The 22,804-nt window shown below is 60.9% G+C and overlaps 1 protein-coding gene across 12 annotated transcripts in view; it reads right to left on the bottom strand.

The window, feature by feature from the left end:
• The window catches only part of ANKRD11 (ankyrin repeat domain containing 11), a 179,036-nt gene that overhangs the window by 18,616 nt on the left and 137,616 nt on the right, over positions 1-22,804 (bottom strand). For all 12 annotated transcript variants that reach the window (XM_059150717.1, XM_059150707.1, XM_059150711.1 and 9 more), the window contains 2 exons: positions 13,004-13,150; positions 7,715-7,853 (listed from right to left, as the gene is read on the bottom strand). In XM_059150717.1, the coding sequence (XP_059006700.1) occupies positions 7,715-7,741 (27 nt within the window). In that variant the 5' untranslated portion in view covers positions 7,742-7,853; positions 13,004-13,150. The remainder of the gene's footprint in view (positions 1-7,714; positions 7,854-13,003; positions 13,151-22,804) is intronic.

Below are 22,804 nucleotides of genomic sequence, written 5' to 3'. Positions count from 1 at the left end.
GCTAGAACGCTCCCACACTCTGCAGTCTGGACCCAGTTTCCACCCAGCCTCCTGGGACCACCAGAGCCTCTCGGGCCCCTACCCAAGGTGCCCCCCACTGAGCATACACAGTTCAGGTCGCTGCAGCCTCCCCCCAGGAGAGTGGACACAGAATGCCACAGGCAGGAGGAAGGAGGAATGCGGAGCTCAGAGACACATGCGGTGCTGAGGATTCCTGGTCACGGGGGCAGAGGACAGAGCCAGGGGCCTGGCCCTGCTCTCTGCAGCGGTGAGCCCAGGGAGAGGCAAGGCAGGATCGGGCAGATACACTTGATGATACAGGCAAAGCTCCCTTCCAAGCTGGAGAGGCAAGAGATGCACTTCCCTTGAGTGGCAGCTGAAAGCCACCGGCCTTTTGCCCAAAGGGGCTTTTGCAGTAACAGACTGTGCCCCACACCGCAGAGCAGGACACGACAGCACCAGGCCCACAAGATCACGTGTAGCATGTGGAGACACAGCGTGCAGGGGGGCCCTGGGCCCCAGTGGGCCTCCCTGCCTCCATGGCCAGGAGCCCTAGACAACGCTGGAAAATGCTAAGGGACACGGAAGGCAATGACACCCCCCGGTGGGAGGGGCCTGACAGCCCACGTTCCCACACAGCTCTCCCAGAGCGCAAGTGGGACGTCGCATGTAATCCCGTCTTGCAAAAGGCCCGTGTCTTGCTGGTGACACGTGGTTCTCCAGCAGCACCTGCCGCTCCGAGCATCCAGAGGGCCGGAGTCCAGCCCCGCCACGTGTGCCTTCGCCTGAGGGAGCCGAGGGAGCCGGCCCAGAGGAAGCAGACTTCTGGCCAGAGGAGCCAAGCGACACAGGGCCAGGCCTGCTGCCCCTCTTAAAGCTGCTGCGCTGCTGTGCCTGTGACTGGGGTCCACAGGAGGGGGAGCGGGGTGCACAACCCGTCTCACGGCCCACCCCCACCCCCGCTGGGCGGCGCCCCTGCAGAGCAGAGGAGCAGCCATGACCCACAGCGACCTCTCCCAACAAGGCCCCCCAGCACCTGCTCGTTTGTGTTTCTAATGTCCAACCGGAAGACAGGGAGGATGAAGGCCATCTCCCAGTCACGGAGCAGACACTGGTCGGCCGAGGTTCACAGCACGGACATGCTTCTAGGTGCTGCAAAGGCTCAGCAGAGGCCCAGAGAAGGCAGCCCAGCTATCCCTCGGGAAGCCCAGGGCCCACCGTCCCAAAGCCTGGAGCGGGGCCACATTGTCCCGTGGAGTCGCTCCCTTCCAGTCTGCCCATCTGTCTCCCTCATCCCCGCCACGTTCCCGGTGTTCAGACTGTGGCTGGTGGAGGGTGACGGTTTCACAGAAGCCTGGACCGTCCCCTGTGCCATCGTCAGGGCAGCACGCGGACAGGGCGCTGCTGTGCAGGTCTACGGTGTGAGCTTGTGGTGCTGGTGCCGCACCGCGTCGCTTTTCTTGGGTGCAGCCCCCGAGCTGACAAGTGCAGGGGACCCCACCCTCCGCGGCCGGTCCCAGCAGTAACCCCCTTTCCCAGCTGGGCCTTCTGGAACACAGCACCACAGCTGCAGGGCTGCAGTGGGGTTTCCCAGGGTGGGGTTCTGAGGGACCTCGGTTTCCAGACTCTGCGTCCTGCCACTACGCTTCTCGGGTGTCTGGCGACAGGCAGCTTTTCTCCCCAGAACCTTCTTCCCTGGGAGCAGGCAGAATGGCTGCCAGGTCTCGGGACTCCACGGCCACCTCAGCACCCGCTGTCCCTACCATCCCGTCACCGTGCACACGTGTGTGTACCCACCAGTGTTCTGCCCGCAACAAACCGCACCTCCACGCTCGAGGGTTTGCACAAGCGCCAAGGGCTCTGCCGTCCCAAGACCATCCGGCTGCCTTCTCGCGACACCCTGAGCCTCTTTCCCGAGGCCTGTCTTTTGCTCTTTCTCCTCTGCAGTCCAGGTGATTTCCGTGGTTCTACCTACCGACCCACAGATTCTTCCTCGTGGCCTACGTAATGAGGCGCACACCCCAGCTGTCCGCCGGGGCTTGCGCTGGCGCTTCTGTTCCCGTTTATCCCACGTTACCTATTTTAAAAGCCCCCGTGGTGGTCTCCAGCACCTTGGTCCCTGCCGCTGCTTGCAGCTTCTCCTTCACTGCACCGGCTGGGTCATGTTCTCTACGCGGCACCCACATGCGAGGTCCCTGGGGCAGGCTCCCCTCCTCGTGCTCTGTGGTCCTGACCCGGCACTTGTGCTCGTCTGAACCCTGGGGTCCAGAAACCACATGGAAGCTCATCTCTCCAGAGAGGACCGGGTTTTGCTCTGATCTGGGACTGGGTGGAGGGAGAGGCGTCCCCAGCAGCACAGGGCGGCCCACGACCTGGTCCCGGCCCTGCAGAGGGAGGCTGGTGTTCGTCTCTGGGGACACCTCCCAAAGCCCCTCGCCTTATCTGGGATGGGGTCTTCTTCCTGCCTGAGGTGTCCCAAGTGTGGCGCTCGTGGACATGTCCACCGTGGCCCCGACAGACCCGCAGTGGCCCAACGCCCCCTGTTCCTGACTCCTGGGGAGTCGCCACGCTCAGGGACCCCATCTCTGACTTCTCGGGCTGCTGTAGCTGATGGCTCTTCCAGGAGACAGTCCACCACGCTGCCCAGAAGGGAAATCTGCAAGCCCCACATCCCACCCTGACTCTGCATCAGCACTGCTGGGATCGCACGGCCCACGAGACCATTTGGGGGCCCGGCTGTGGAATGGCAGTGCTCGCTGAGACCTCAGGCAGAGCTCAGGGCGATCTGATGGCAGGCAGGGCACCGGGGGCACAACCCCGTCAGGAGAAAGCCTTCCACACCAGACACGAGGCCCGACATGAAGAGTCCACGAAGAACCACTTCCAGTGGGACAGCCCACATGCCGGAGGCGATCCACACCAGACCAGGAGCTGCGTGGGGCTTGTCTCTGTCCCAAGTCTCACACTCGGTTCTCCAAGCACAGCAAGACCAGGATCCAAGCTCCCACACAACCCGTGTGGGGCCTATGACGTTCAGGCTGAACTTGTGACTGGCTCTTCCCTCCTCCGTCAGAAAATCACCGCGATTGATCGCGCAGTAAAGACAGAGGACCTTCAGCAAGCCCCGGCTTCTCTGGTCGTCATCTCCTCGTCCAAGAAGGCGGGGGTCTAGGGTCCCTCGGACATCTGCCTTCTCCTCCCAGGCCACAGCTGGGTCGCTCTACAGCTGCGTTTCCTCTTCTCTGGAGCAGGACGACCACACCAGTCCTGCAGGTGCTGCCGAGTTTGGTGAGGGCTGCTGTGGCCGTGAGGAGGGAGCCGGGGTGTGAGGAAGAGACGCCAGCCTGAAAGGCCCACACGACCCAGGCGCCAACCACTGCCCCCGCCTTTCGTGGCACCAAAGCACAGTGAGAACTTTTATAAATTAAATGAGGGATGCCTGGGTGGCTCAGTTGGTTGAGCGGCTGCCTTCAGCTAAGGTCATGATCCCAGGGTCCTGGGGTCAAGTCCCATATCGGGCTCCCTGCTCAGCGGGGAGCCTGCTTCTCCCTCTCGCTCTGCCTGCCTGTGCTCACTCTCGCTGACAAGTAAATAAGTAAAATCTTAAAAAAAAATAAATAAAATGAAATAAACCACATCCCAACCTGCACAGATGTATGAACGTGCCACCAATCCTGCCAGCCCTGGGCCCGTCTACACGAGCCCCTGACCGCCCCTCGATGCCTGCCTCTGACCCTGGGAGACCAGCAGGCTCCTCCGGGAGGGCTCTTGAAACCACAGCCAGCTTCCCCGGAGGCAGCCCCGTATGTGCTTCCCCGTGTCGAGTCTGCTCTGCACCCTGTCCGTAATCAGTCATGGTCCGGGGAGTCCTCCCTGTGGGTCACAGAACCCAGGGTAGTTCTGAGGGCCCAGGTTACCTGCGCTGTGTGGACAGCAGGGGCCCCGAGAACAGCCACCATCCTGCAGAGTCCCTCCCACCCCACACGTGGGGGACACTGGAAATTTCAGGTAGAAAGAGACCTCCTTGGCCGGTCCACGCTCCCCTCTGTACGTACAGGAAGAAGCTGCTCCAGTTTAGGGAGGACAGTGACAGAGAAATGGGGTCACTGTGGGTGGCGGGTGCCCTCTCCAGCCAGAGGCTCCCACCGCAGCGGCGCTCCCCAGTGGCACAGGCAGTGACCCCTGAATAAGCAAGTGAGCGGAGAAGCCCTTCCCCATCAGGCACATGTCCCTCGGGCACGCAGCAGCACGGGGGTCCCGGTTCCCTGGAGCCCGCAGACACGGGCAGCGGAGCCGCAATCTGTCCTCCAACGGGAGACGGCCCCCCCAGTCTGGTAGAACAGGGATGACCAGGATTTCAGCGAGCACATGACCATACCCAAACCCCTAAGATGGAGTGGACGAGTGGTTTACACATCCGCACTGCTCATAAATACCCAGATACAGGACGCCAGCCTCTTACTCTTCAGATAAAACCAAAATAAGAGAAACCTAGTTTGTCGTGACTCCGAAGAAACCTTCAGGTGGTGAGACCCGGCAGCTCTGGCTCCTGACACCTCTGACACCGCAGCCCTCTGAAGCGGGAGCCCGTGTGGCCCTAGGGACAGGCAGCGCCCACCCTGGTGGCTCAGCAGCGAGTGGCACAGCTCTCGCCAGAGTAAGGGACGGAGACCGTACCCGAGCAGGAGGCTCACGAAGGAGCCTGCCACAGGCGGGTGCGCATGGAAGACTTGTTCAAGAGTTGAGAAGAAATTTAAACATAAAGAAATAAAAGAGCAGAATCTGAATTGTAGCCATCACATGACTCTCCTCCTCACGCGGCGGGAGGTGCGGCCCTGGCCAGGCGGGCATGGGGCCGCGGGGCCTGAGGTCACCTGCCCGGGAGCCGCCTCCCCCAGCAGCCATGGGAAGAGCCTGCCAGGGGCTCGGGGCTCGTTTCTCCCAGACCAGACGCCGCAAGCACATGCCGCCTGCCGGCCGCAGCAGGCCACGCTCGGAGACGCGCAGGGGCTGGAGCTTCTGGAAGGACGAGCTGTCCAGGGTGCTACGCGGGCAGCCAGAGAGACAAACCACCTGCGGGAGACCGGCGTCCCCGGCCGGGATACAGACCAGGGCCGGCTCTCACTGGTCCTGCTCTTGGCAGGCCGCCGCCAGGCCTGACAAAGCCCGGCGGACGGAGGGTGCCTCCTGGGGGTCGGGGACACAGGACAATGTTCTCAGGCAGCTCGGCGGTCCCCAGGTAGAGGGTCAGCTGCCTCCTCCCACCCGGGGGGCACAGCTGAGGAAAGCCACTATTGGCCACACAGAACCTCGGGTTCTGGAGCCTTCTGCGGTGTTCCCCTCGCCACGAGCACAGGGCTGCCAGCAGAGGGCGCCGGAGGGACGCGGCAGGAGCAGGGGCGGGGGCGGCGGGGCCGTCAGCACACTCTGGAGTCTGCCGCAGAGCCAGCGCCCGCACAGGTGGTCTGCTCCCCGACCCCGCAGGCCCAGCCACGGGCCCCAGCAGCCCCCCTCCCTGTGCCGCACGTGACACACTGAGCGGCAAGTGCCAGCGGCTCCCGAGTCCTGCGCGACACGCCCACAGAGAACACGCAGCTGTGCTCGAAGCAGACCCACGGGGTGCACAAGCCGCCCCCAAGGGCTGGTGACAGCATCAGGGCAAGCACCGTGCGCACGTTCAGACGTCTGCAACGCAGTCCTGGCCTGGAGACTTCGTGTTCAAAATGATCCTCACCTTCCTCCAACCCCACGGCCACTCCCTCCCTGCACTCACCCAGACCCGAGACCTGCAGGCCAGGGAGCCCAGCCCCGGAGAACCGTGCAGGTCCAGGTGAGTCACCTTGGCGGTCCCCGGCTAAAATGGGGGCCATCAAGAGATAGATGCTTTAAGGCCTGCTGGAACAACGGACTGCGCATCACAAAGAAATCCCGACCACCCAGAGCAGAGTGGGCCGCTGCCCTGCCCCCGAGCGCGCTCCGCTGGAAGGAGAAGCCCCAACACGCTCTCCTGAACTCACAGCAAGGCTGCTGGGGAATTTACAAGAACGTCCCAGAGGCCAGACAGCAAACTTTGACCCCCGCCATCCAGAGAGCTCGTGACCAAGCCAGGCCCTCTGCAACTAGAAGAGCTAGAGGCACCGAAAACAGGAGGCAGGGTTTCCAGGCCAGTCTGATTTCCTGCAGACCTAAAGCCCGACTCCCAGAATCTCCGCGGGGCCCTCTGTTCCGGCAAGAGCCCAGCATCCGCGTGCGCCCACAGGCTGCCCGACTTGCTTACCGCCCCTTCCTGTCCCCCGTGCCAGCACAGCCACGGCAGCCATGGGCTCAGTCACACCCCTGCGAAGGGTCCCTGGGGGCCATGACACCGTCGTCATACGCTAGCTGGCAGAACCGAACGCATTTCCCTGGCTTTTGACGAACCAGACGTGTGCACGCGGAGCACCCACAAAGGGCGCTGGTGGAGGAACCTGTAGCCTCAGGAATAAAAGCCACGGCACATGTTTCCGGGCTGTTTCCTTGGCCATTTCTCCCGATTTTCACACACGTTCATCTAGTGTCAGTCCCTGACACGGACCCTCGTGTGCAGGAAGCACTCCCCCCACCCCCATCCTGGCGGGGCCTCTGCTCCTTGTCCTACAGCTGCGAGCACGGTGTGGCAGGTTCACCCCAGGTTCTGTGGCTCCGTGGGAATTCTGTGCTCCTCTTGCCCCTGCCTGTGACAGGCGTGCACATCGGCAGAGCGGTCAGAGGACCAGCAGGCCAGGAAGGGCCCTGAGCACCAGGCTCAAGAAGGAGAGACAGGGGGCACCTGGGTGGCTCAGTGGGTAAGCCTCTGCCTTCAGCTCAGGTCATCATCTCAGGGTCCTAAGATCGAGCCCCAAGTCAGGCTCTCTGCTCAATGGGGAGCCTGCTTCCCCCTCTCTCTGCTTACTTCTGATCTCTGTCTGTCAAATAAGTAAATAAAATTAAAAAAACAAAACAAACAAACAAAAAAAAACGGAGGAGAAACAGTCTGGGCTGGTAGGAGCAAGGCCGGCTCCTGCCCCAGGAGCTGCTCGACACGGCACCAACGCAGAAGCGCACGTGCCAAGCATCACTCGCCCCCTGCACGCACGCACACGCTCATGGCCCTGCTCTGCCCACAGGCCCTACAGGCAGGAAACAGCACTGGCCCCCGCTCACTCGGTGAGTTCCCTCTGGCTTTTACTTCAAACACCTGGATTTAACTTGCGGGCTTTTGCAGCCCTAAGGGAAAACATGCTTATCCTGCAGCGCAAGATGTCCAGGGGACTGAGCAGAGCACAGGGGGCCTGGGAACCAGGGTAGAGGAGCCCACACTCATGCCTACAGCTGGGCACACACCGGGAGCCCCGCTGCGTGTGCTGGGGGTGCGGCAGTCTCGGGGGAGCTCTCTGGAACCTCTCCTATCAGCACTGGTCACCCCGCATATCAACAACAAAGAAGATGCTCTCAGACCTCGCTCCGGACCTGCCCAGGCCTCCAGCAGGACTCTCCCAAGAGTCCTGGTGCAAAGCGGACAGGCGCAGAGAGGCTGAGGAGGGGGCATCTGTCCTGGGGGAACCACCCAGGCAGGGTCCAGGGTCAGGAGGCGCCTGAGGGAGGGGCTGTGAAGGGCACTTTCTGTGGAAGAGACAAGTCTGGGAGGTGGCGATGGCCTGGGGCGGTCCGTAGGGAGAGAGGGCGGGACCTGTACCTGTGTCCGAGTCCTTCTGCTCTCCATTGGCGCCCACGGTGAAGGGCAGCTTCCGTTTGGTCGCTCGCTCCCTCACCTCCTGCCCTCCGTCACTGCGGTCCGGCTTTGGGGTCTTGGTCAGGGAAACTTTATCTTTATCCTAGAGAAGAAGATGGTGTGTTCAGACATTGCTCCCACGCTTACTGGGATTGCGTTCCGCGTGCCGGGAAGAGCCCGTGTCTTACTCGGGCAGGGAGAAGCACCTCCCGCCCACCAGGCTCCCATGAGCACACAAGCCCCTCTACTTCTCTCCGGCCCCGCACACAGCCCCCCCTTCTTATCCCCAAACCCGGGTGTTTCCGTGAGTATCAAGAGAGCAGAGACTCAAGTTGTCTCCAACACGGCGTTCCAGGGAAGGATCACATAACGGGGAAAACAAGCGCTGGCCTTGAAAAGGGAGCGCTGGCAGGGGGAGGTGTTTTCCACCACGACCTCCTCTATGAGCGGAAGGAGCCCAATGCCCCTCACGTGCCTGGGCCCCCCCGAGGTCTCTCCCTTCTGGGAAGGGGCCTCCTCCTTCCCCAAACGACATCGCCACGTGCCAGTGACACTGTGCGGCTGTTCCGGGGACAGACCCTGCAGTCCGCACCCCTGATGCAGGAGGCCGGGAGGGGCTGTCACCCCCTTCCTAGTCTTGTCTCAGGGTTGCTCCCTCCTACAGGGTGAGGATCGAGAAGCCCAAACCCCAGCCCCATCCTGACCGGCATGCCGACCAGGGCGAAGTGCGCCCAGCCCTGTGCCTGCCGTGCTGCCCCAAGTGCGGAAGGACAGCTGGCACCTGCTCAGGATGAGGGGGGCTCAGGGCACATCTAGCAACAGGCCGCTCGCTGACTAGTGCTGTCCACACAAGCAGGGAGGGCCCCTGTGGGAATGGACGTGCACAGAAACCGGGAGGCCAAGGGTGGGACGGCCCCAGCCTCAAATAATGAAGGACCCAGCGCTGAGCGGAGGCAGGAGCCCCTGGTGTGCTCCACGCCCTGGACCCTGCGGTCCTGGCTGACAACACATCCTGGGGGGGGGGGGGGGCTGCTCCATGGAGACGGCCCAGCTCAAACCGCCGCCCCCCGTCCGTGTGCCGCAAGCTCCCAGCCTCCCCGTCTGCCCGCGGCATAGCATGGGGCTCTGGGGGGCGCACAGAGCCCCACACGGGCAGAACACACACAGCCTGATCCCACGGGCAGAAGGGACTGCCTCCCCGTCGGGGCTTGCTCTCTGCGCTCCTCCTCGGGAGAGCTGTCGGCAAAAACGAAGGGTCACAGCCACACCCCTGCACCCTACGCCCAGCAGCCAGGGCCCTCGGGCTGCTCCCGGGAGGAGACACCTGCCAGCGCTCACCGAGCTCGGCCACAATCCCCGTCCCCATGGTCCCAGTGGTCTCCCAGCTTAAATGGCCAGTCGAGGCATCCGACAGCCGCGAGAGCGAACCGGAGACACCCTCAAACGACCAGGGAGATTCCCGCCAGAACACACGGCCAGCTCCAAGGGCGTCTGGCGCGAGCCGCGGCAGCACTGCTGGAAGACGGAACCACACAGATGCCAGGAGCACCCCGGCTCCAGGGACGGCCTCCGGCCGGGACCGCCACCAGGCCACCCCAGCCCTGACAGAGGGACAGAGCCCCGCAGCACAAGCCCAAGCGGCCATCAACACCTGCCCACTGAGCACACTCCCGGCGCCCGGCTACAGGCTTCTGTGGGAGAAGGAACGCAGCGCTCAGAAACCACCGTGACCTACCACGTGAGCAAACACAGGAAAGAAAATCATACGATCAACCAACAGTCGCCTGAAACCTGTGATCAAATTCCCTACTGACCCTGACAAGAGCTCTGGGCACACAGGAGCACGAGGCCCCCTCCAGCGGACCCAGAGGCCCCCGTGGCTGACAGCTGACGGGGGTCCCCAAAGAGCTGCGTCCCCACAGCTACTGGAGAACAAACCGGGTTTTTAAGTGAGCGGAAGATGAGCCCGCCCTTCCCAAAGGAGGCAGCCACGTCGTCAACCGCGTGCGGAAGACGTTCTGCATCAAGATCGTCCAAATTAAACCCAGGAGGGGAGACCAGCACTCCCACCAGAGCAGCTAAAACGAGAGACTGCCGGCGTCACGTGCGGACGAGAAGGGCACAGAGCAGGCAGAAGTGTCAGCTCTGACACCGGCGCAGCTCGCCAGCGGCACTCCTGCTTCCCGAATATAAACCAGGACCCTCATGACTGCCCACCTGAAGTCCAGCCCCGTCACCAACGGAAAGTTCCACGCACAGGGTCAGAAAGGTGCCGGGACACCAGCTCGCCGAGCGTCCCCAGGAGCAGACAGGACCGGCGCGCTCGGCCGCGGGGAGACACACAGGAACCAGACTGGGCTCGACCCCCTCCCCCCTTTTGCCCGAGCAGGAACGCAGCACTCACCCTCACAGCTTAGGGGTATGTACGCGAAAAATAGACCATTCAGGTCAGTAAGTGAATCAGAAGTCGCTGGTTACAGAAAAATAGCTGATTTCTAGAAACAATCAGGAAATGACGCTCAAGTATCACTTCAGTTAGGATCAGAAGACACCAAACCTGCAGGAGTGACTCTAGCAGAAGACGTCAGTCTGCGGCCTCCACACGACGACGCGGCGTTGCCAAGAGAAAACGGAGACGAACCAAAAGGAGGAGCATCCTGTCCGTGGGTCAGACCCAACCAAACGGCCGACAGGATGGTCTCTGCAGACCCTGCTTCAGGCCACAAGTGTCCCATCAAAACGCCCCAGGCCTCCTGTGGAACCCAACCAGCCTCAGAACCTACGTGGAAGCTCAAAGGACCCAAATGAGTAGGACCACGTGGAGGGGCCACACACACGTGGACCAGAAAATGGCCACAGTCGCTGGAGACCACCCCGGGCCAAGGGCCAAAGGTTCAGACTGAAGAGCAGAGGCTGCTGCCTCAGGACAAAAGCTCGGCAGTGACACGGCGCAGGGGGGCCCTGTTCAGTAAGTGACAGGGACCGTGTGAACATCCACAGGGAAGAAAATATCCACGGACCCAGCCGCAAAGACGGACAGGAGCCCAGCCCGCAAGCAGCCACCACCACCACACCCAATAGGCCAGAGGTCAGCTGCAAGGACCTCTGTGTGACAAGGACACGGGCCAGCCTCCACTCTCTCGGGGACAAACTGCTGGCCCATCTGCCAGCGGGCGCGTGTCACGCCCCCAGGGGGAGCTGCCCACACATCCCTCCGCAGAGGAGTGCACACGGCGGGGTGGCCGCCGCACGAAGAGCCTGCGAAGGGGACGGTGACATTCAATAGGGAGCCCCTGTGGAACCCCGGCAGGGCGGCCCCACTGCGGTACGTCGTCAGGAGGAGGCCATAAGGAGGCCTCCCAAGGCGGTGGTTGTTCTGCCAACTCTGATCTGGGTGGGGTTTGCCCCAGTGTTAAACAAGGAGCTATGAGGGCGCCTGGGGGGCTCAGCGGGTTAAGTCTCTGCCTTCGGCTCAGGTCATGATCTCAGGGTCCTGGGATCGAGCCCCACATCGGGGGCTCTGCTCAGCGGGGAGCCTGCTTCCCTCTCTCTCTCTCTGCCTGCCTCTCTGCCGACTTGCGATCTCTGTGTGTATCAAATAAATAAAATCTTAAAAACAACAACAATGTACTATGAGATAAGACCCATTTCACTCGAGAGCTGACCGTCCTGGAGTCTCAGCTCCTCACACACCAGCCGTGCAGGGAAAACCCAGACCTGTGCCAGAGCCAGGAGGGGGTCGGGGCGGCAGAGCAGCTCAGCCGGGCCTCCTGGCAGACGGGGGCTGGGGACCTTCCTGAGCGGCTGGGCCGGAGCAAGGACGACCGCTCGAGGCGGCTGCTGAGCTCTGCGCGCCAGCAAAACGGGTCGGGACAGAGACCACCAAGACGTCCCTCCTGGGGGGGCATAGCTGAGAGAGAGCTACCTCACTTGAGAAGAAAGCAGAGCAGACACACACGGACCCCGTGGCAAACGTGCCCACACTGCCCTCGTCAGCCGGTCCCATGCGGGGACGGGCCGCTCAGAGAGGAGCCTGCCGCTCCTGGCCGCCTGGTGCGTGCCCAGGGTCAGAAGGCGGCTCCCTCCAAGGCAGGCGCTGGGCTCTGGGGGCCTTTTCTGCGCAGCTTGCGTGGGCGGAGAACTGAGCTGGGGGCACGTGGTCTGGAGGCCCAGCTGCCTGCCCACTCGGGGGAGCCAGGCTGGAGGCAGAGGAGGCAGCCCAGACAGGGACCCGTGGGGACGCCGACCCTGGGAAGACCCACACTCAGACCTGGGCACCGTGATGACCAACGACGCTCGGCCGTTTTGTGTGAAAGCGTCCCAAGGTAAGAGTTGCTGGGCTGGCCCATGGCACATCCGTCCCCAGCAGCTCCTGCCCCTCGTGGGCACAGCAGCACACGGTCATCCCAAGTCGCAGCCGGAACCCCCGCACCCAGGCCTCCCAGACCCACCCGCGACTCCCACCCAAGCTCACACCAGAACTGCAGCCCCAGCCTGCCCACAGCTCCGCGTGGGGCCTCCTGCCTGCTCCCGCGCACGGCAGGGGGTGCTGAGGGACAGGGCCATTGGGACAGAATGCGTGGCCACAGATGCCCACGCAGCAGAGCCTCTGCAGTCTATGCACTGTGACGAGCTCCCTCACAGGCCGACCTTCACGACCTGCGCCCGTCTCCCCTCAACCCGATGGAGGGCCGGGCTCGACTCACTCAGCCCCTCCTACCCCCCAACCGGGACGTCAGCAGAGAAAGCAGGTGCACGGACACGGAGCTTCCGTTCACACAGGTCACAGCATGGGTGGCCTGCCATGCAGGCGTCCCGGGGGACAGGGACTCCTCGAGGGTGAAGGGCGGTGCTACCCACGACAAGCTGGCAGGGCCGGCTCACCTCCCACCACGAGCGCGAGGCGCTCTGTTCTGACCGCAGACGTGCGCGCGGCCAGGGACAGCGCACACGGGCACCCCAGCAGTGCTTCCGGTCGGGGCGCGGCAAAGACGACCTCCCTGAAACCACGACAGACCTCTGTGGCCCCAGACCAGACGCGTGGGCCCACACCGACGCTGTCGGCAACCTGCCCGTGACCCTAGTGACAGCCTCACTCGGGCTCCCGAGTGCCGGGCACGTCCTTAAGAAAAAGCAGGTCTGCGGCCCCGGCCCCGATCTGGCCTGGGTCACTGTTGCTGCAGAGGGACGTCGACGAGGGCGGGGCCCCGGAGCCAGCGGTGGCGCCGGTGAGGGCGGGCGGCCGGGCATTACCTTCCTCCCCGTCTGCTTCTCCACCATGTCGCTGCCGAGGGAGCGGTCTTCGGGCTGCGGCGTCCGCGAACACCCCCCCTTGGGCATGGCTCTCCTCCCTCACCTGGTCTTCATCTATGCGGCCGTCGTCTCGCCATCGACCGTCGGCTGCAAACGAGAGCACACACAGGGTCGGTCAGGGCCATCCCCACGAAGCCCAGGCAAGCTCAAATTCACACCCCCCGGAACGGACTGGGTGCCGCCCTCCGCTCTGACGGGGCTGTGCTGCCCGAGGCATGGTGCTAGCAAGGGTCCTCGGGCCCCCGCCCCGTAGCCCACGCCAGGGTGCAGAGCTTGGCCCGGCTCCTGCAGGCCCCCTGGCCCGCTCCACGGGCAGGGTCACACCCCAGGGGCAGGACCTCCCAGCAGTGACCCTCTACGCCATGGCCTTACCCCCCACTCACCACTGGCGCCCCCTGGGAAGCAGCTGCCTCCCCGCACGGCCCCCAGACAGAAGGTCAGGATGAGAACCATGCAGACCCAATTCCCCAACTTCTCCCAAACAAAATGAGCAGGAAGCAGCCATGAGATGCCCCTGAGGGAGCCCTCCCAGTCCCGTCAGATGTCCCAGCAACTCGGGTGCCGCGATCTGGGCCCACTGAGCAGGACCCTACACAGGGACCTGAGGCCCAGCCGCTGTATTTCCCAGGAAATGCCAGGCCACAGGCTGCCTTATTTCTGTATTTTATGATGTACTGACATGGTTAAAAACAAAAACAAAAACACCCCGCTGTCTGGGGAGAGACTGCCCCTCCCAGAGTGGCCCTTTCTTCGAGACAGCAAACCGTTCCTGCACGAGACCACCACCAACTCTTCACCTAACACACACAGGCCAGCCACCAGGCAACCAGAGGCCCCCTAAGGACCCACAGCATTACTCCGACCAGCCTGTCCGGAGCTGTCCAGCCTCCCGCCGGCTTGCTCTCCGGCAGAAACCCCAGCGGGCCTTCCTGGTGGCCCTGGGGGAGCCCCCATGAGACCTGAGAGCAAAGTCAACCTCTCCGTCTCTGCCAGTGGCCATGCTGACCTGACCTGACCATGGCAACACGGACCTTCTGAAACGCGGCCTCCTGCTCGCTCCGCGCGGTCTTCCCAAAAGCCACTGTCTTCTCTTTTTATACTTTTTGTACTTCTAAAAATATTTTATTGATGTACTGAGAGAGAGAAAGGGCGCGAGTGATGTGAAAGGCGGAGGGAGCAACTGAGCAGGGGCCCGACGTGGGGCTCGGTCCCCGGACCCCGGGGTCAGGACCAGGGCGCCCAAGGCAGACGCTTCACCCACGGAGCCACCAGGTGCCCCCACTTCTAAATGTCCACCCTCAGGGTCAGAAAACAGTGTACCCACCACCACCGCCACCAGACACCCCCCGTGACACACCTCTGTGCTTTGCTGTCTGGATAAGAAGTTTCTGGGACTAAGTCACCGAAGGGGCCGGCCCCACATCTGCAGGGGGTGCGGCTTCTGAACGACAACCTTCACGCACCACGGGAACACGGAGCTCTCCCCGGCCCCGCCAGCTCCCTGCGTGCGCCCTGAACTGCCCTGTCCCACGTCTTCCAGAGATCTCTCGTTTTTCCACATTAACTGATAGTTAACTGACCTGAGAAGACACCTCAGTTTACTTCAGGAAGAGGGACCAGGCTGACCAACTTGATTCACGTCCTGACACCTCTCCCCTGCACACAAAGGAGGGGACAGAGGTGCCACCCACACGCTCCAGCGGCGGAAGCCGAAAACACTTCTGCCTCTGCCTGCAATGGTGAACGCGCCTCCAACTTCCCAGCCCAGAACACTGCGCCTGCCAGGCTCGGGGGCACATGCTGCGACTCCTTGGCCATCATTGAGAAGCCCCCGACGGCCGGCTCTCCCGACGGGAAATGGAACAGAGTCATGGTGGCATGTCCAGCCCTCCTGCTCGGGAGTGGGAAAGGCCTGGACCAGCCGATCTCCAGCCTACTCTGTAGTGGCTACGCCTCCCTGAGATGGCTCTGGGAGGTGGTCTCTCCATTCGAAGTAGAGTTCTGAGACCCCTAAGCTGAAAGGCCTCCTCCTCCTGCCTCCGTGGGAAGAGCCAGAGCTACAGAACGGGATACGGAGAACACAGTCCAGCCCCGTGACAAGGACCCCACCTCCACGGTCAGACTCTCCCTCAGAATGGCCAGAGGTGGCACCAGGCACGAGGAAGGAGTGACGTTAATTCGGAGCCAGCTCCTCCAGCATCTTCCATGTCCATGCGCCCTGGGCCCGGGCAGACGCCCAGCATCACGGGGAAATACCTGTGCCCAGCATTCAGAGAGAGCGTCTGGACATTCAGGGTGACTCACAGAGAGCCACCCGAAGGCCTTCCACGACGGCCCTTCAGGGCGCACCCAGCTCTGCGAAGACCCTGCAAACCATGAAGTACTACACCGGTGCTGCCCGAGAGTGGCTCTCAATGTCAGCGCTGAAGTCAAACCACCGAAGCCCTGGGTGCCAGTCCCCGTGCCAAGTCCCTCCGAGCCGGGCTGGGACACACGCCTCTGCCAGCAGACACCTGCCTGTCATGTTCCGTCCGCGTCCAAAATAAAACTGCTACCGTCTCACCAGCAAGACTGGCTTTCTTCTGACTAGCAGAGAACGGCACCCCAGGACTGACAAGCCAGCCCCGAACCACAGGCAATTCCAGGGCACGGGGCGGAGGAGACTCTTGGAGCTGCTGCTACCTACAAGTCTAGCGGGGTGGACGTGGGAGCCGGAAGCACGGTGGCTTCTCGGTGACTGGGCTGCTGCTGGGGTAGGAGGAAACCTCCATTCCTCCTGCTGGGACAGTGAACCAGTCATCCCCCCCCCCCCCCCCCCCCCACCGCAGATCTGCAGCCGACAGCCAGTGCTGGGCACGGGAGCTGCCCCGGCCCGCCCTGCCTCCCCGCACCGCCGTAAATGAGATTTCCCTTTATTAATTTTCACCTTTCGTTTTGTGAACAACAGTTAATTCCATGCGACCTGTCGCAGGGCGACGGCGGCCCCCAGCCTCACGGCGGAGGTTCAAGAGACGTTCTGTGCCAGCCACCGGCCCAGCATGCCGTGCCCCGTGCCCACCCGGGAGCCTCAGGGCCCTGCCCCATCCCTCCGCCAGGGGCTGGGGACACGGGTTGGGAGGGTCATCCCAAATGTTCTGCTTCCTTTTCCCTAAGACGTTTTCCTTCAGCCCACATGCACGATGACAGCTGAGACCGCCGAGGCCACCTCAGTGCCCCTTGGTTGCAAACACCTCAGTATTCCCAACCGGTCTGGAGCACGAGGACGACGGGTACGGCCATGGTCCCCTCAGGGCCTGGGCCTCGTAGCACCCCAGACTCATTTCTTCAGGGGCAGTCAGCGAGACAGCTTCACGAAGGCTTTCTGCTCGACAGCTCAGAGTCGCCAAGGACGTGTTCCGACTGGTTTTCCTGCCAAGCTGGACGCACTGGGTCAACCGTCCTGTGTCTCGCAAGACCCGCCTGGCAAGCTGCAGGGCCAAGGGGACTGATGTCCTCCGTGACAAACTAGCTGAGGACTGGTCTCCAACGCACCTTCATCTTCCATCAACCTGGTCTCCCCAGCCTCACGGGCTGTCCAGTCTCGAGCTGCACGGCACCCCCCACCCCCGCATGCAGCCAGCCCCTCTCTCTCGGCTCAGAGAAACGGTCGTGCCGGCAAAGGGAAGGACGCAGGCGCAGACAGAAGCCCGGATGCTCTCATCGCCACCCACGACTGGCACAAGGTTGCACAGAACTGGTCAGGGGCCAGGCTCACCCCTTCTTCCAGGGGTCCTCTAGGAGGGCAGAGGCTGCCAGGGTACCACAGGCTCCCTGCTTACTGCTGGGTACTCACTGTTCAACCCACGAAGAGGCTGAGACCCCCCCCCCCCCAACAGAGGCATCACAGTGGAGACCATCTCCATGGCAGCGGGAGGGGGAGGTCGTCTCTTCTAACAAGTTCCAAGGCCAACTGAAGCTGGGCTCTGGGGCTGTCTGCCCAAACCACAGGGGCGCTCTAGTCCACATCCAAAACAAGCACACTCTGGGATACACGCAGACCCGGTCCTTGGCACCACAGCGGCAGGACGTGGGGGATGTCTGCAGGGCCGTGTGCATTCGGATGAAGGGAGCGTGGCTGGTCCAAGGCCGCTCCAACCACTGGCCAGTCCCTGCACAGGACGGGCCCCTGGATGCAGGCCCTTTCCTGCACCTCCAAACCAAAAGGCAGCAGCTCCAGCTTCGCAAGCTGCTGGGAGGCACAGAGACCACTCAGGAAAGCACTCAAGAGTGCGCGGAATTGGACAAGTCCCCTGACAAGAGCCCCTGGCCGGTGCCCTGACACCAAAGTCCGCCTCGATGGCTGGCTCTGAGAGTCCATCACTGCTCTGGCAGCCACGGGTCAGAACCCGGCCTCCTGGTCTGGACAGGAAGCAGCTGCAGTCTGCAGCCAGCTCCCTGCCCAGGGCCACGCACGGCTGGGAAAGGTCATGCAGCTCCACACCTGCCCGTATCACAGGGGCCCACGGCCTGCGGGAGCACCACCTGCTGCCTGACGGACAGGGTCTCTCTCCTGCTCACCCTGGGACCCTGTGCTGTGGCTGCGCACAGAGTCCGTTCAGAGGGGCGGGCAGGACAGCCACGATAAGAGCTCCCTCTCCCAACAAGGACGACGACCAGCTGTGCTCTCCGAAAGGCGCCTTGAGCAGCGTTCAGGCTGAGCACAGCCGCCGGAGCCAGCCCCCGGCCACACGTCGGTAAGCACACACGGCTTAACCTAAGCCAACCCCAAATACCATAGCCACACCGTCTTCTCTTTGCCAAACACAGAATCATACCGCAAGGCTCGCCGCAGGTAGGAGACAGAGGCTCCCTCCAGGACCGAACCTGATGCAAGAGAAGAACCGATCCTGTTGTAACACCGACAGTCTAGCAAAAATCCCGGGACCCAGCCTTACCCCTCCTTCTCCAGGGCTAAGCTAACAGCAAGACACGGGGAGACCAGAAGGTGTGTGTAGTGGCTGCATGCGGGTCAGAGCTGGAGTCCGCGTGGACAGAGCCACAGCCCGTGCAAGTTCACACAAGCCCTGGGGGCGCAAGTCCAGAGGACCAGGAGGGCTCAGACCAGTCAGGCCAGGAGAGCAGTTCTTGTGGGAAGGCGCAGTGGCCCCGAACTCAGGGTCACCAGCCCAGACTGCTCCACAGAGGCAATACACCCCCGCAATCAAGGGAGGCCCACCAGCCCCCAGGACACTGAGTCCAACTCAGCAGCAAGCCCAGGAAGGAGAGAGGAAGCCTGAGAAGATGACCCAGTGACCAGACTCACACATGGGAGGGAGTCCCGAGGGCTCCCAACACATTAAGAGCCCCTCCCTGGGCTCCTGGGGGGCTCTGTCGTTAAGCATCTGCCTGCCATTCAGGTCATGATCCCAGGGGCCTGGGACTGTGCTCTGCCGCATGGGGCTCTCTCTTCGGCAGGAAGCCTGCTTCTCCCTCTCCTACTCCCCCTGCTTGGTGCCCGCTCTCGCTGGGTCTCTGTCAAATAAATAAATCTTTAAAAAAAAAAAAAATGCTCCTTAACCAACTCTGAGACACATCACAGAACAAAGAGAAACAATGACTTAGAAGCAATCCTGGTTTTAGCAGTATAGAAAAATTCACGGAGAGAGAATAAAAGAGTCAAAACTCTAAATATGAGAGAAAAGGCTGAGAGCTGGAGAACCGATCCCGAACGCTCACGTCCTGCAAAGGCAAAGGCACTACCGAAGGGGTAACAGAAGCAAACAGCCTGGGACACGACTCTTCCCATGGGAGGACTGTGACCCCGGCGAACAGCCAGCGCCCCGCGACCTACCTTCACCACACCTCCAGAGGCGCACCTGCGCTCGGGGCAGCGCCGCATCCTCGGCAAAGGAGCGGGCGGGACTCGGGGAGCGGCACCCTGCATTCTCAGAGGGCCAGACAGCACCGGGACGCAGGTCCAGAGACTCCAACACCGAATCCGGCCACAATGCCAGCCAGGGCAAGGGCACAGTGAAGACGGCCTCGAGCCTGCAGAAAAGCCGAGCCACCACCTCCTCCCTCCGCAGAGGAGAGCGGGAGGTTACAGAGTCACAAAATACAGCCCAAAGCCAAAACCAGCCCTCTCCCCGCTTCAGGAACAACGGAGAGAGAAGAAGGAGTTTCTGATTTTATTTTATTTTATTTTTGAGTAATTTCTACACCCAATGTGGGGCTTGAACTCACAGGACCAACTCAGAGTAGGCTGCTCTGTGGACGCAAGCCCGCAGGGCACCCTGGGCCTCACATTTTATACCTTCGGGGGACAAAGCAATTCAAGACTAGCATTTGTGACATATGAAAGTCGCATGGAATGAAAATGTCCACGTCCACAAATAAAGTTTAACCAGACGGCGGCCACGTGTTTGCTACTGGCCCCCCACCACGGTGCAGTGGCTGTGCCGTCTGCAGGCTCTGAGGGAGCCCGAACCCCTTCTGGGGGCTTGCGAGGCCAACACTGTTTTCATGACAACCTGCCCTTCCTAAGGGACCAGCGAGGGAGACACCCACTCAAAGGCGAGACCCTCACACAACCCCAGTGACACGACCCTGCGGCACCCGCCGACTGTCCTGGAGCCAGAAGCAACAGTTTGGGATCTTACTGAACTGCAAACCTTGAGGCTCCGTCCTTCTGTGCTCTGACAAGACTCAAGGGCGCGTGGCGGGCAGTGCTAACTCCCAGGAGAGCGTCTGGGCCTGGCCGGCTGACCCGGCTACATTTCCACAGAACACAGGCTTAACCTGAAAGACTCACAGACAAACCGTTATTATTACTCAGACCTGGGTTTCCAGGTCTCTTCTCAAAAACCACGGAACTGGAAATCAACAGTAGCCGTGGTCAGTAACGAAGCTCGAGCTGCCAAGTGCAATCTGAGCTCAGGAAAACCCGCATCCACGTCCACGAGCTCAACAGCATCCCAGCACCGGAAGACACCGCGACGGGGCTGGCGGTAACGTTAAAAGGCACATCAAGTGGGCTCCACCGCGGGCTTACACAACCCCGTGAGCTGAGGTCAAGAGTCTGATGCTTAACCAAAGGGGGCTCCCATGCCCCTCAAAAATGAGAAATTCTTAATATAAACATGTTACTATTAGGAGGATCTGCATGAATCAACATTTTCCAAATAATCAATACAGGACACCCACAAGGGAAGACCCACTAAGGGACAGGACACGGCCACTGACCCGCAGTGCCAACGCCGTAGTGGCTTTCCAGATCCCCTGAGAAGGTACCCATACAGGTCTCTTTTCACACCACATGCCTGTGAGAGGCTAGACTACTTCTGCACTTAAAGAAACAAAAAACAAATACACCAAAAAACCAGCAGCAGAAAGCAGATGGAGTGCAGACACGGAGTGCTACGCAGCTTGCAAACAGAGAACAGTGCCACTCTTCTCACCACGTTTCATTTCTTTTGTAAAATAGTTACTTTCCAGAAAAAATGTGTATGTATATGTACTACTTTACTATTCCTTAGAAGTTTTTTAAGTCCTCTCTACACCCGATGGTGGGGCTCAAACTCACAACCCCAAGACCAAAAGTCGCATTTGCTCCAGCGGAGCCCGCCAGGCGCCCTGTGCTACTTCATCACCTTGAGTGAATCAAATGTCAAACCTTCAAAGGCAACATGTGAGCATATGAACACGACAGCTGCAGCCCACAGAACGGAAGCCATGTGGGGTCCTTACGAACCCTCAGTGTGGAAGAGTCAGCCCAGCCAGCGTAGGGGCCCCACAGAAGCACAAGGGCACAGAGAACCCTGCAGGGGAGCACCTACAGCAGAGGAAGGACACCCAAACCAGAGGGGACCGTGAGAATCCAGAGAACAGCATCTGAGCAGAAGGCTGAACTGTCCTACGGAAAAGTGGAAAAGATGTCTAAAAAAAGAAAGAACGCATGCAAATAAATAAGCTACAAAGGAAAGAACCTCAGATTACATAAACACATATTAATAAACAAATTTAAATAAAGTCAAGGTCCAAGAGCTGAAGAAACAGTGTCCGACCAGCAGAGCTGGACTGGAACAAGTTCCCCGCCCGTGGCGCACACGGACCAGGAGCTCGGAGCTGCCGCAGGGCAGGGCAGGGCTGACAGCTCAGTCCCACGGTGGTGAGGGGACACCTGGACATCTGTATGGACAAACGTGACACCTTCCAACTTACAGAGAAGTCAATTCTGGACAGATGACAGATCTCAAGCGCAAGAGGCGCTACCACGAAGCCACTAGACAACAGCACAGAAAAACACCATCACACCTCCATCAGTGTCAAGAAAGATCTTTTAACCATAAAGGTAACGTCTGAAAATGCTGACACTTTGAAAGTAACACGTTTGTCTATTTTTTAAAGACTTTATTTATTTATTTGACAGACAGAGATCACAAGCAGGCAGAGAGAGGAGGAAGCAGGCTCCCCGCAGAGCAGAGAGCCCGATGCGGGGCTCGATCCCAGGACCCTGGGATCATGACCTGAGCCGAAGGCAGAGGCCTTAACCCACCGAGCCACCCAGGCGCCCCAACAAAAACTTTTAACCAGAATATATAAAGAGCTCCTACAAATCATTAAGGAAAAGACAAAATATCCAAAACAATAAATGGACACAAGACTTAAGGCACCTCACGAAAGAGAAGATGTAAAAGGTCAGGAAGTAGGTGACTTACCAACTGCTTTAGCCATCAAGCACGGTAAACAAAAACCAAGATGCGGTATCAAGCACCGACGCAGACGCAGAGCAGAGGCGAGTCGGTCCGGACGGGAGCTGGGCCGGGGGCCGCAGCACGGCTGCACACGTCCCACACAGCGCCACGCGCACGAGCCCCACAGCCGCGTGTGTCCGAGGCCGCGCTGGCACGGCGCAGCGCACGGCAGGGACGACACAGACATGACCCGAACGACGTTGAGAAAAACGACTCGCGGTCCCCAACGGCAGACGGCCGCTCCAAGCGAGCATGTGGTTGCCAGCGGAGTCCGCGGAGTCCGGGCCGGAAGGCTGGCCTCAGGGACGAAGCGCAGCGTTTGTGCTTCATCTGGTGAGCGGACTGTCCTGGGCCGGCAGGGCTCCGTCAGTGGGGCGTCTGCTTTGGGCTCAGGTCATGACCCCATGACCTGACGGGGGTCCTGCGACGGAGCCCCGTGACAGGCTGCCTGCTAGGGGGGAGCCTGCCTCTCCCTCTCCCGCTGCCTCTGCTCCACCCCCCAACTCACGCTGGCTGGCACGCAGGTGCACGCGATCACTCGCTCGCTCGCTCTCAAATAAATAAATATCTTTGTTTTAAGTGAGTTGTACATTTTTACTTTGTGGACAGTGTGCATCATGTCACATTTCACAATAAATAAAGTTCGAGAGGCCGGTATGTCTGAAACGTGTACGAACACGCCCTGGGGCAGCATTATGGGTTGGGCACCTGATGGGTTCTAGACAGGCCTCCCTTCACATGACCCAGGCCCCCAGGAAGGGCCAGTGTAGTCACACAGACATTACAGGGCAGCATCTCAAAGCTTCCCTAACCTATGCACAAAGTCCAGCACAAGATACTAATGACGGAACAGAATGGAAAGCACAATCCCAAGACTTGAATTCAAGGCAAACACACAGCTGTAAGGGAGAGCTGAACAGGATGAGGAGACCGCAGGAAGCACACTGTCTTCGGTGGAAGGGGCCAAGGCACAGACTGCTGTGACAAGAGGAGAGCCATGTGGGCTGCT

The sequence above is a fragment of the Mustela lutreola genome, chromosome 16 (genome assembly GCF_030435805.1).
Source record: "Mustela lutreola isolate mMusLut2 chromosome 16, mMusLut2.pri, whole genome shotgun sequence".
Classification (NCBI taxonomy): Eukaryota; Metazoa; Chordata; class Mammalia; order Carnivora; family Mustelidae; genus Mustela; species Mustela lutreola.
The sequence above is the reverse complement of the archived record's forward strand: the minus strand, read 5'-3'. Positions and strand labels throughout refer to the sequence as shown.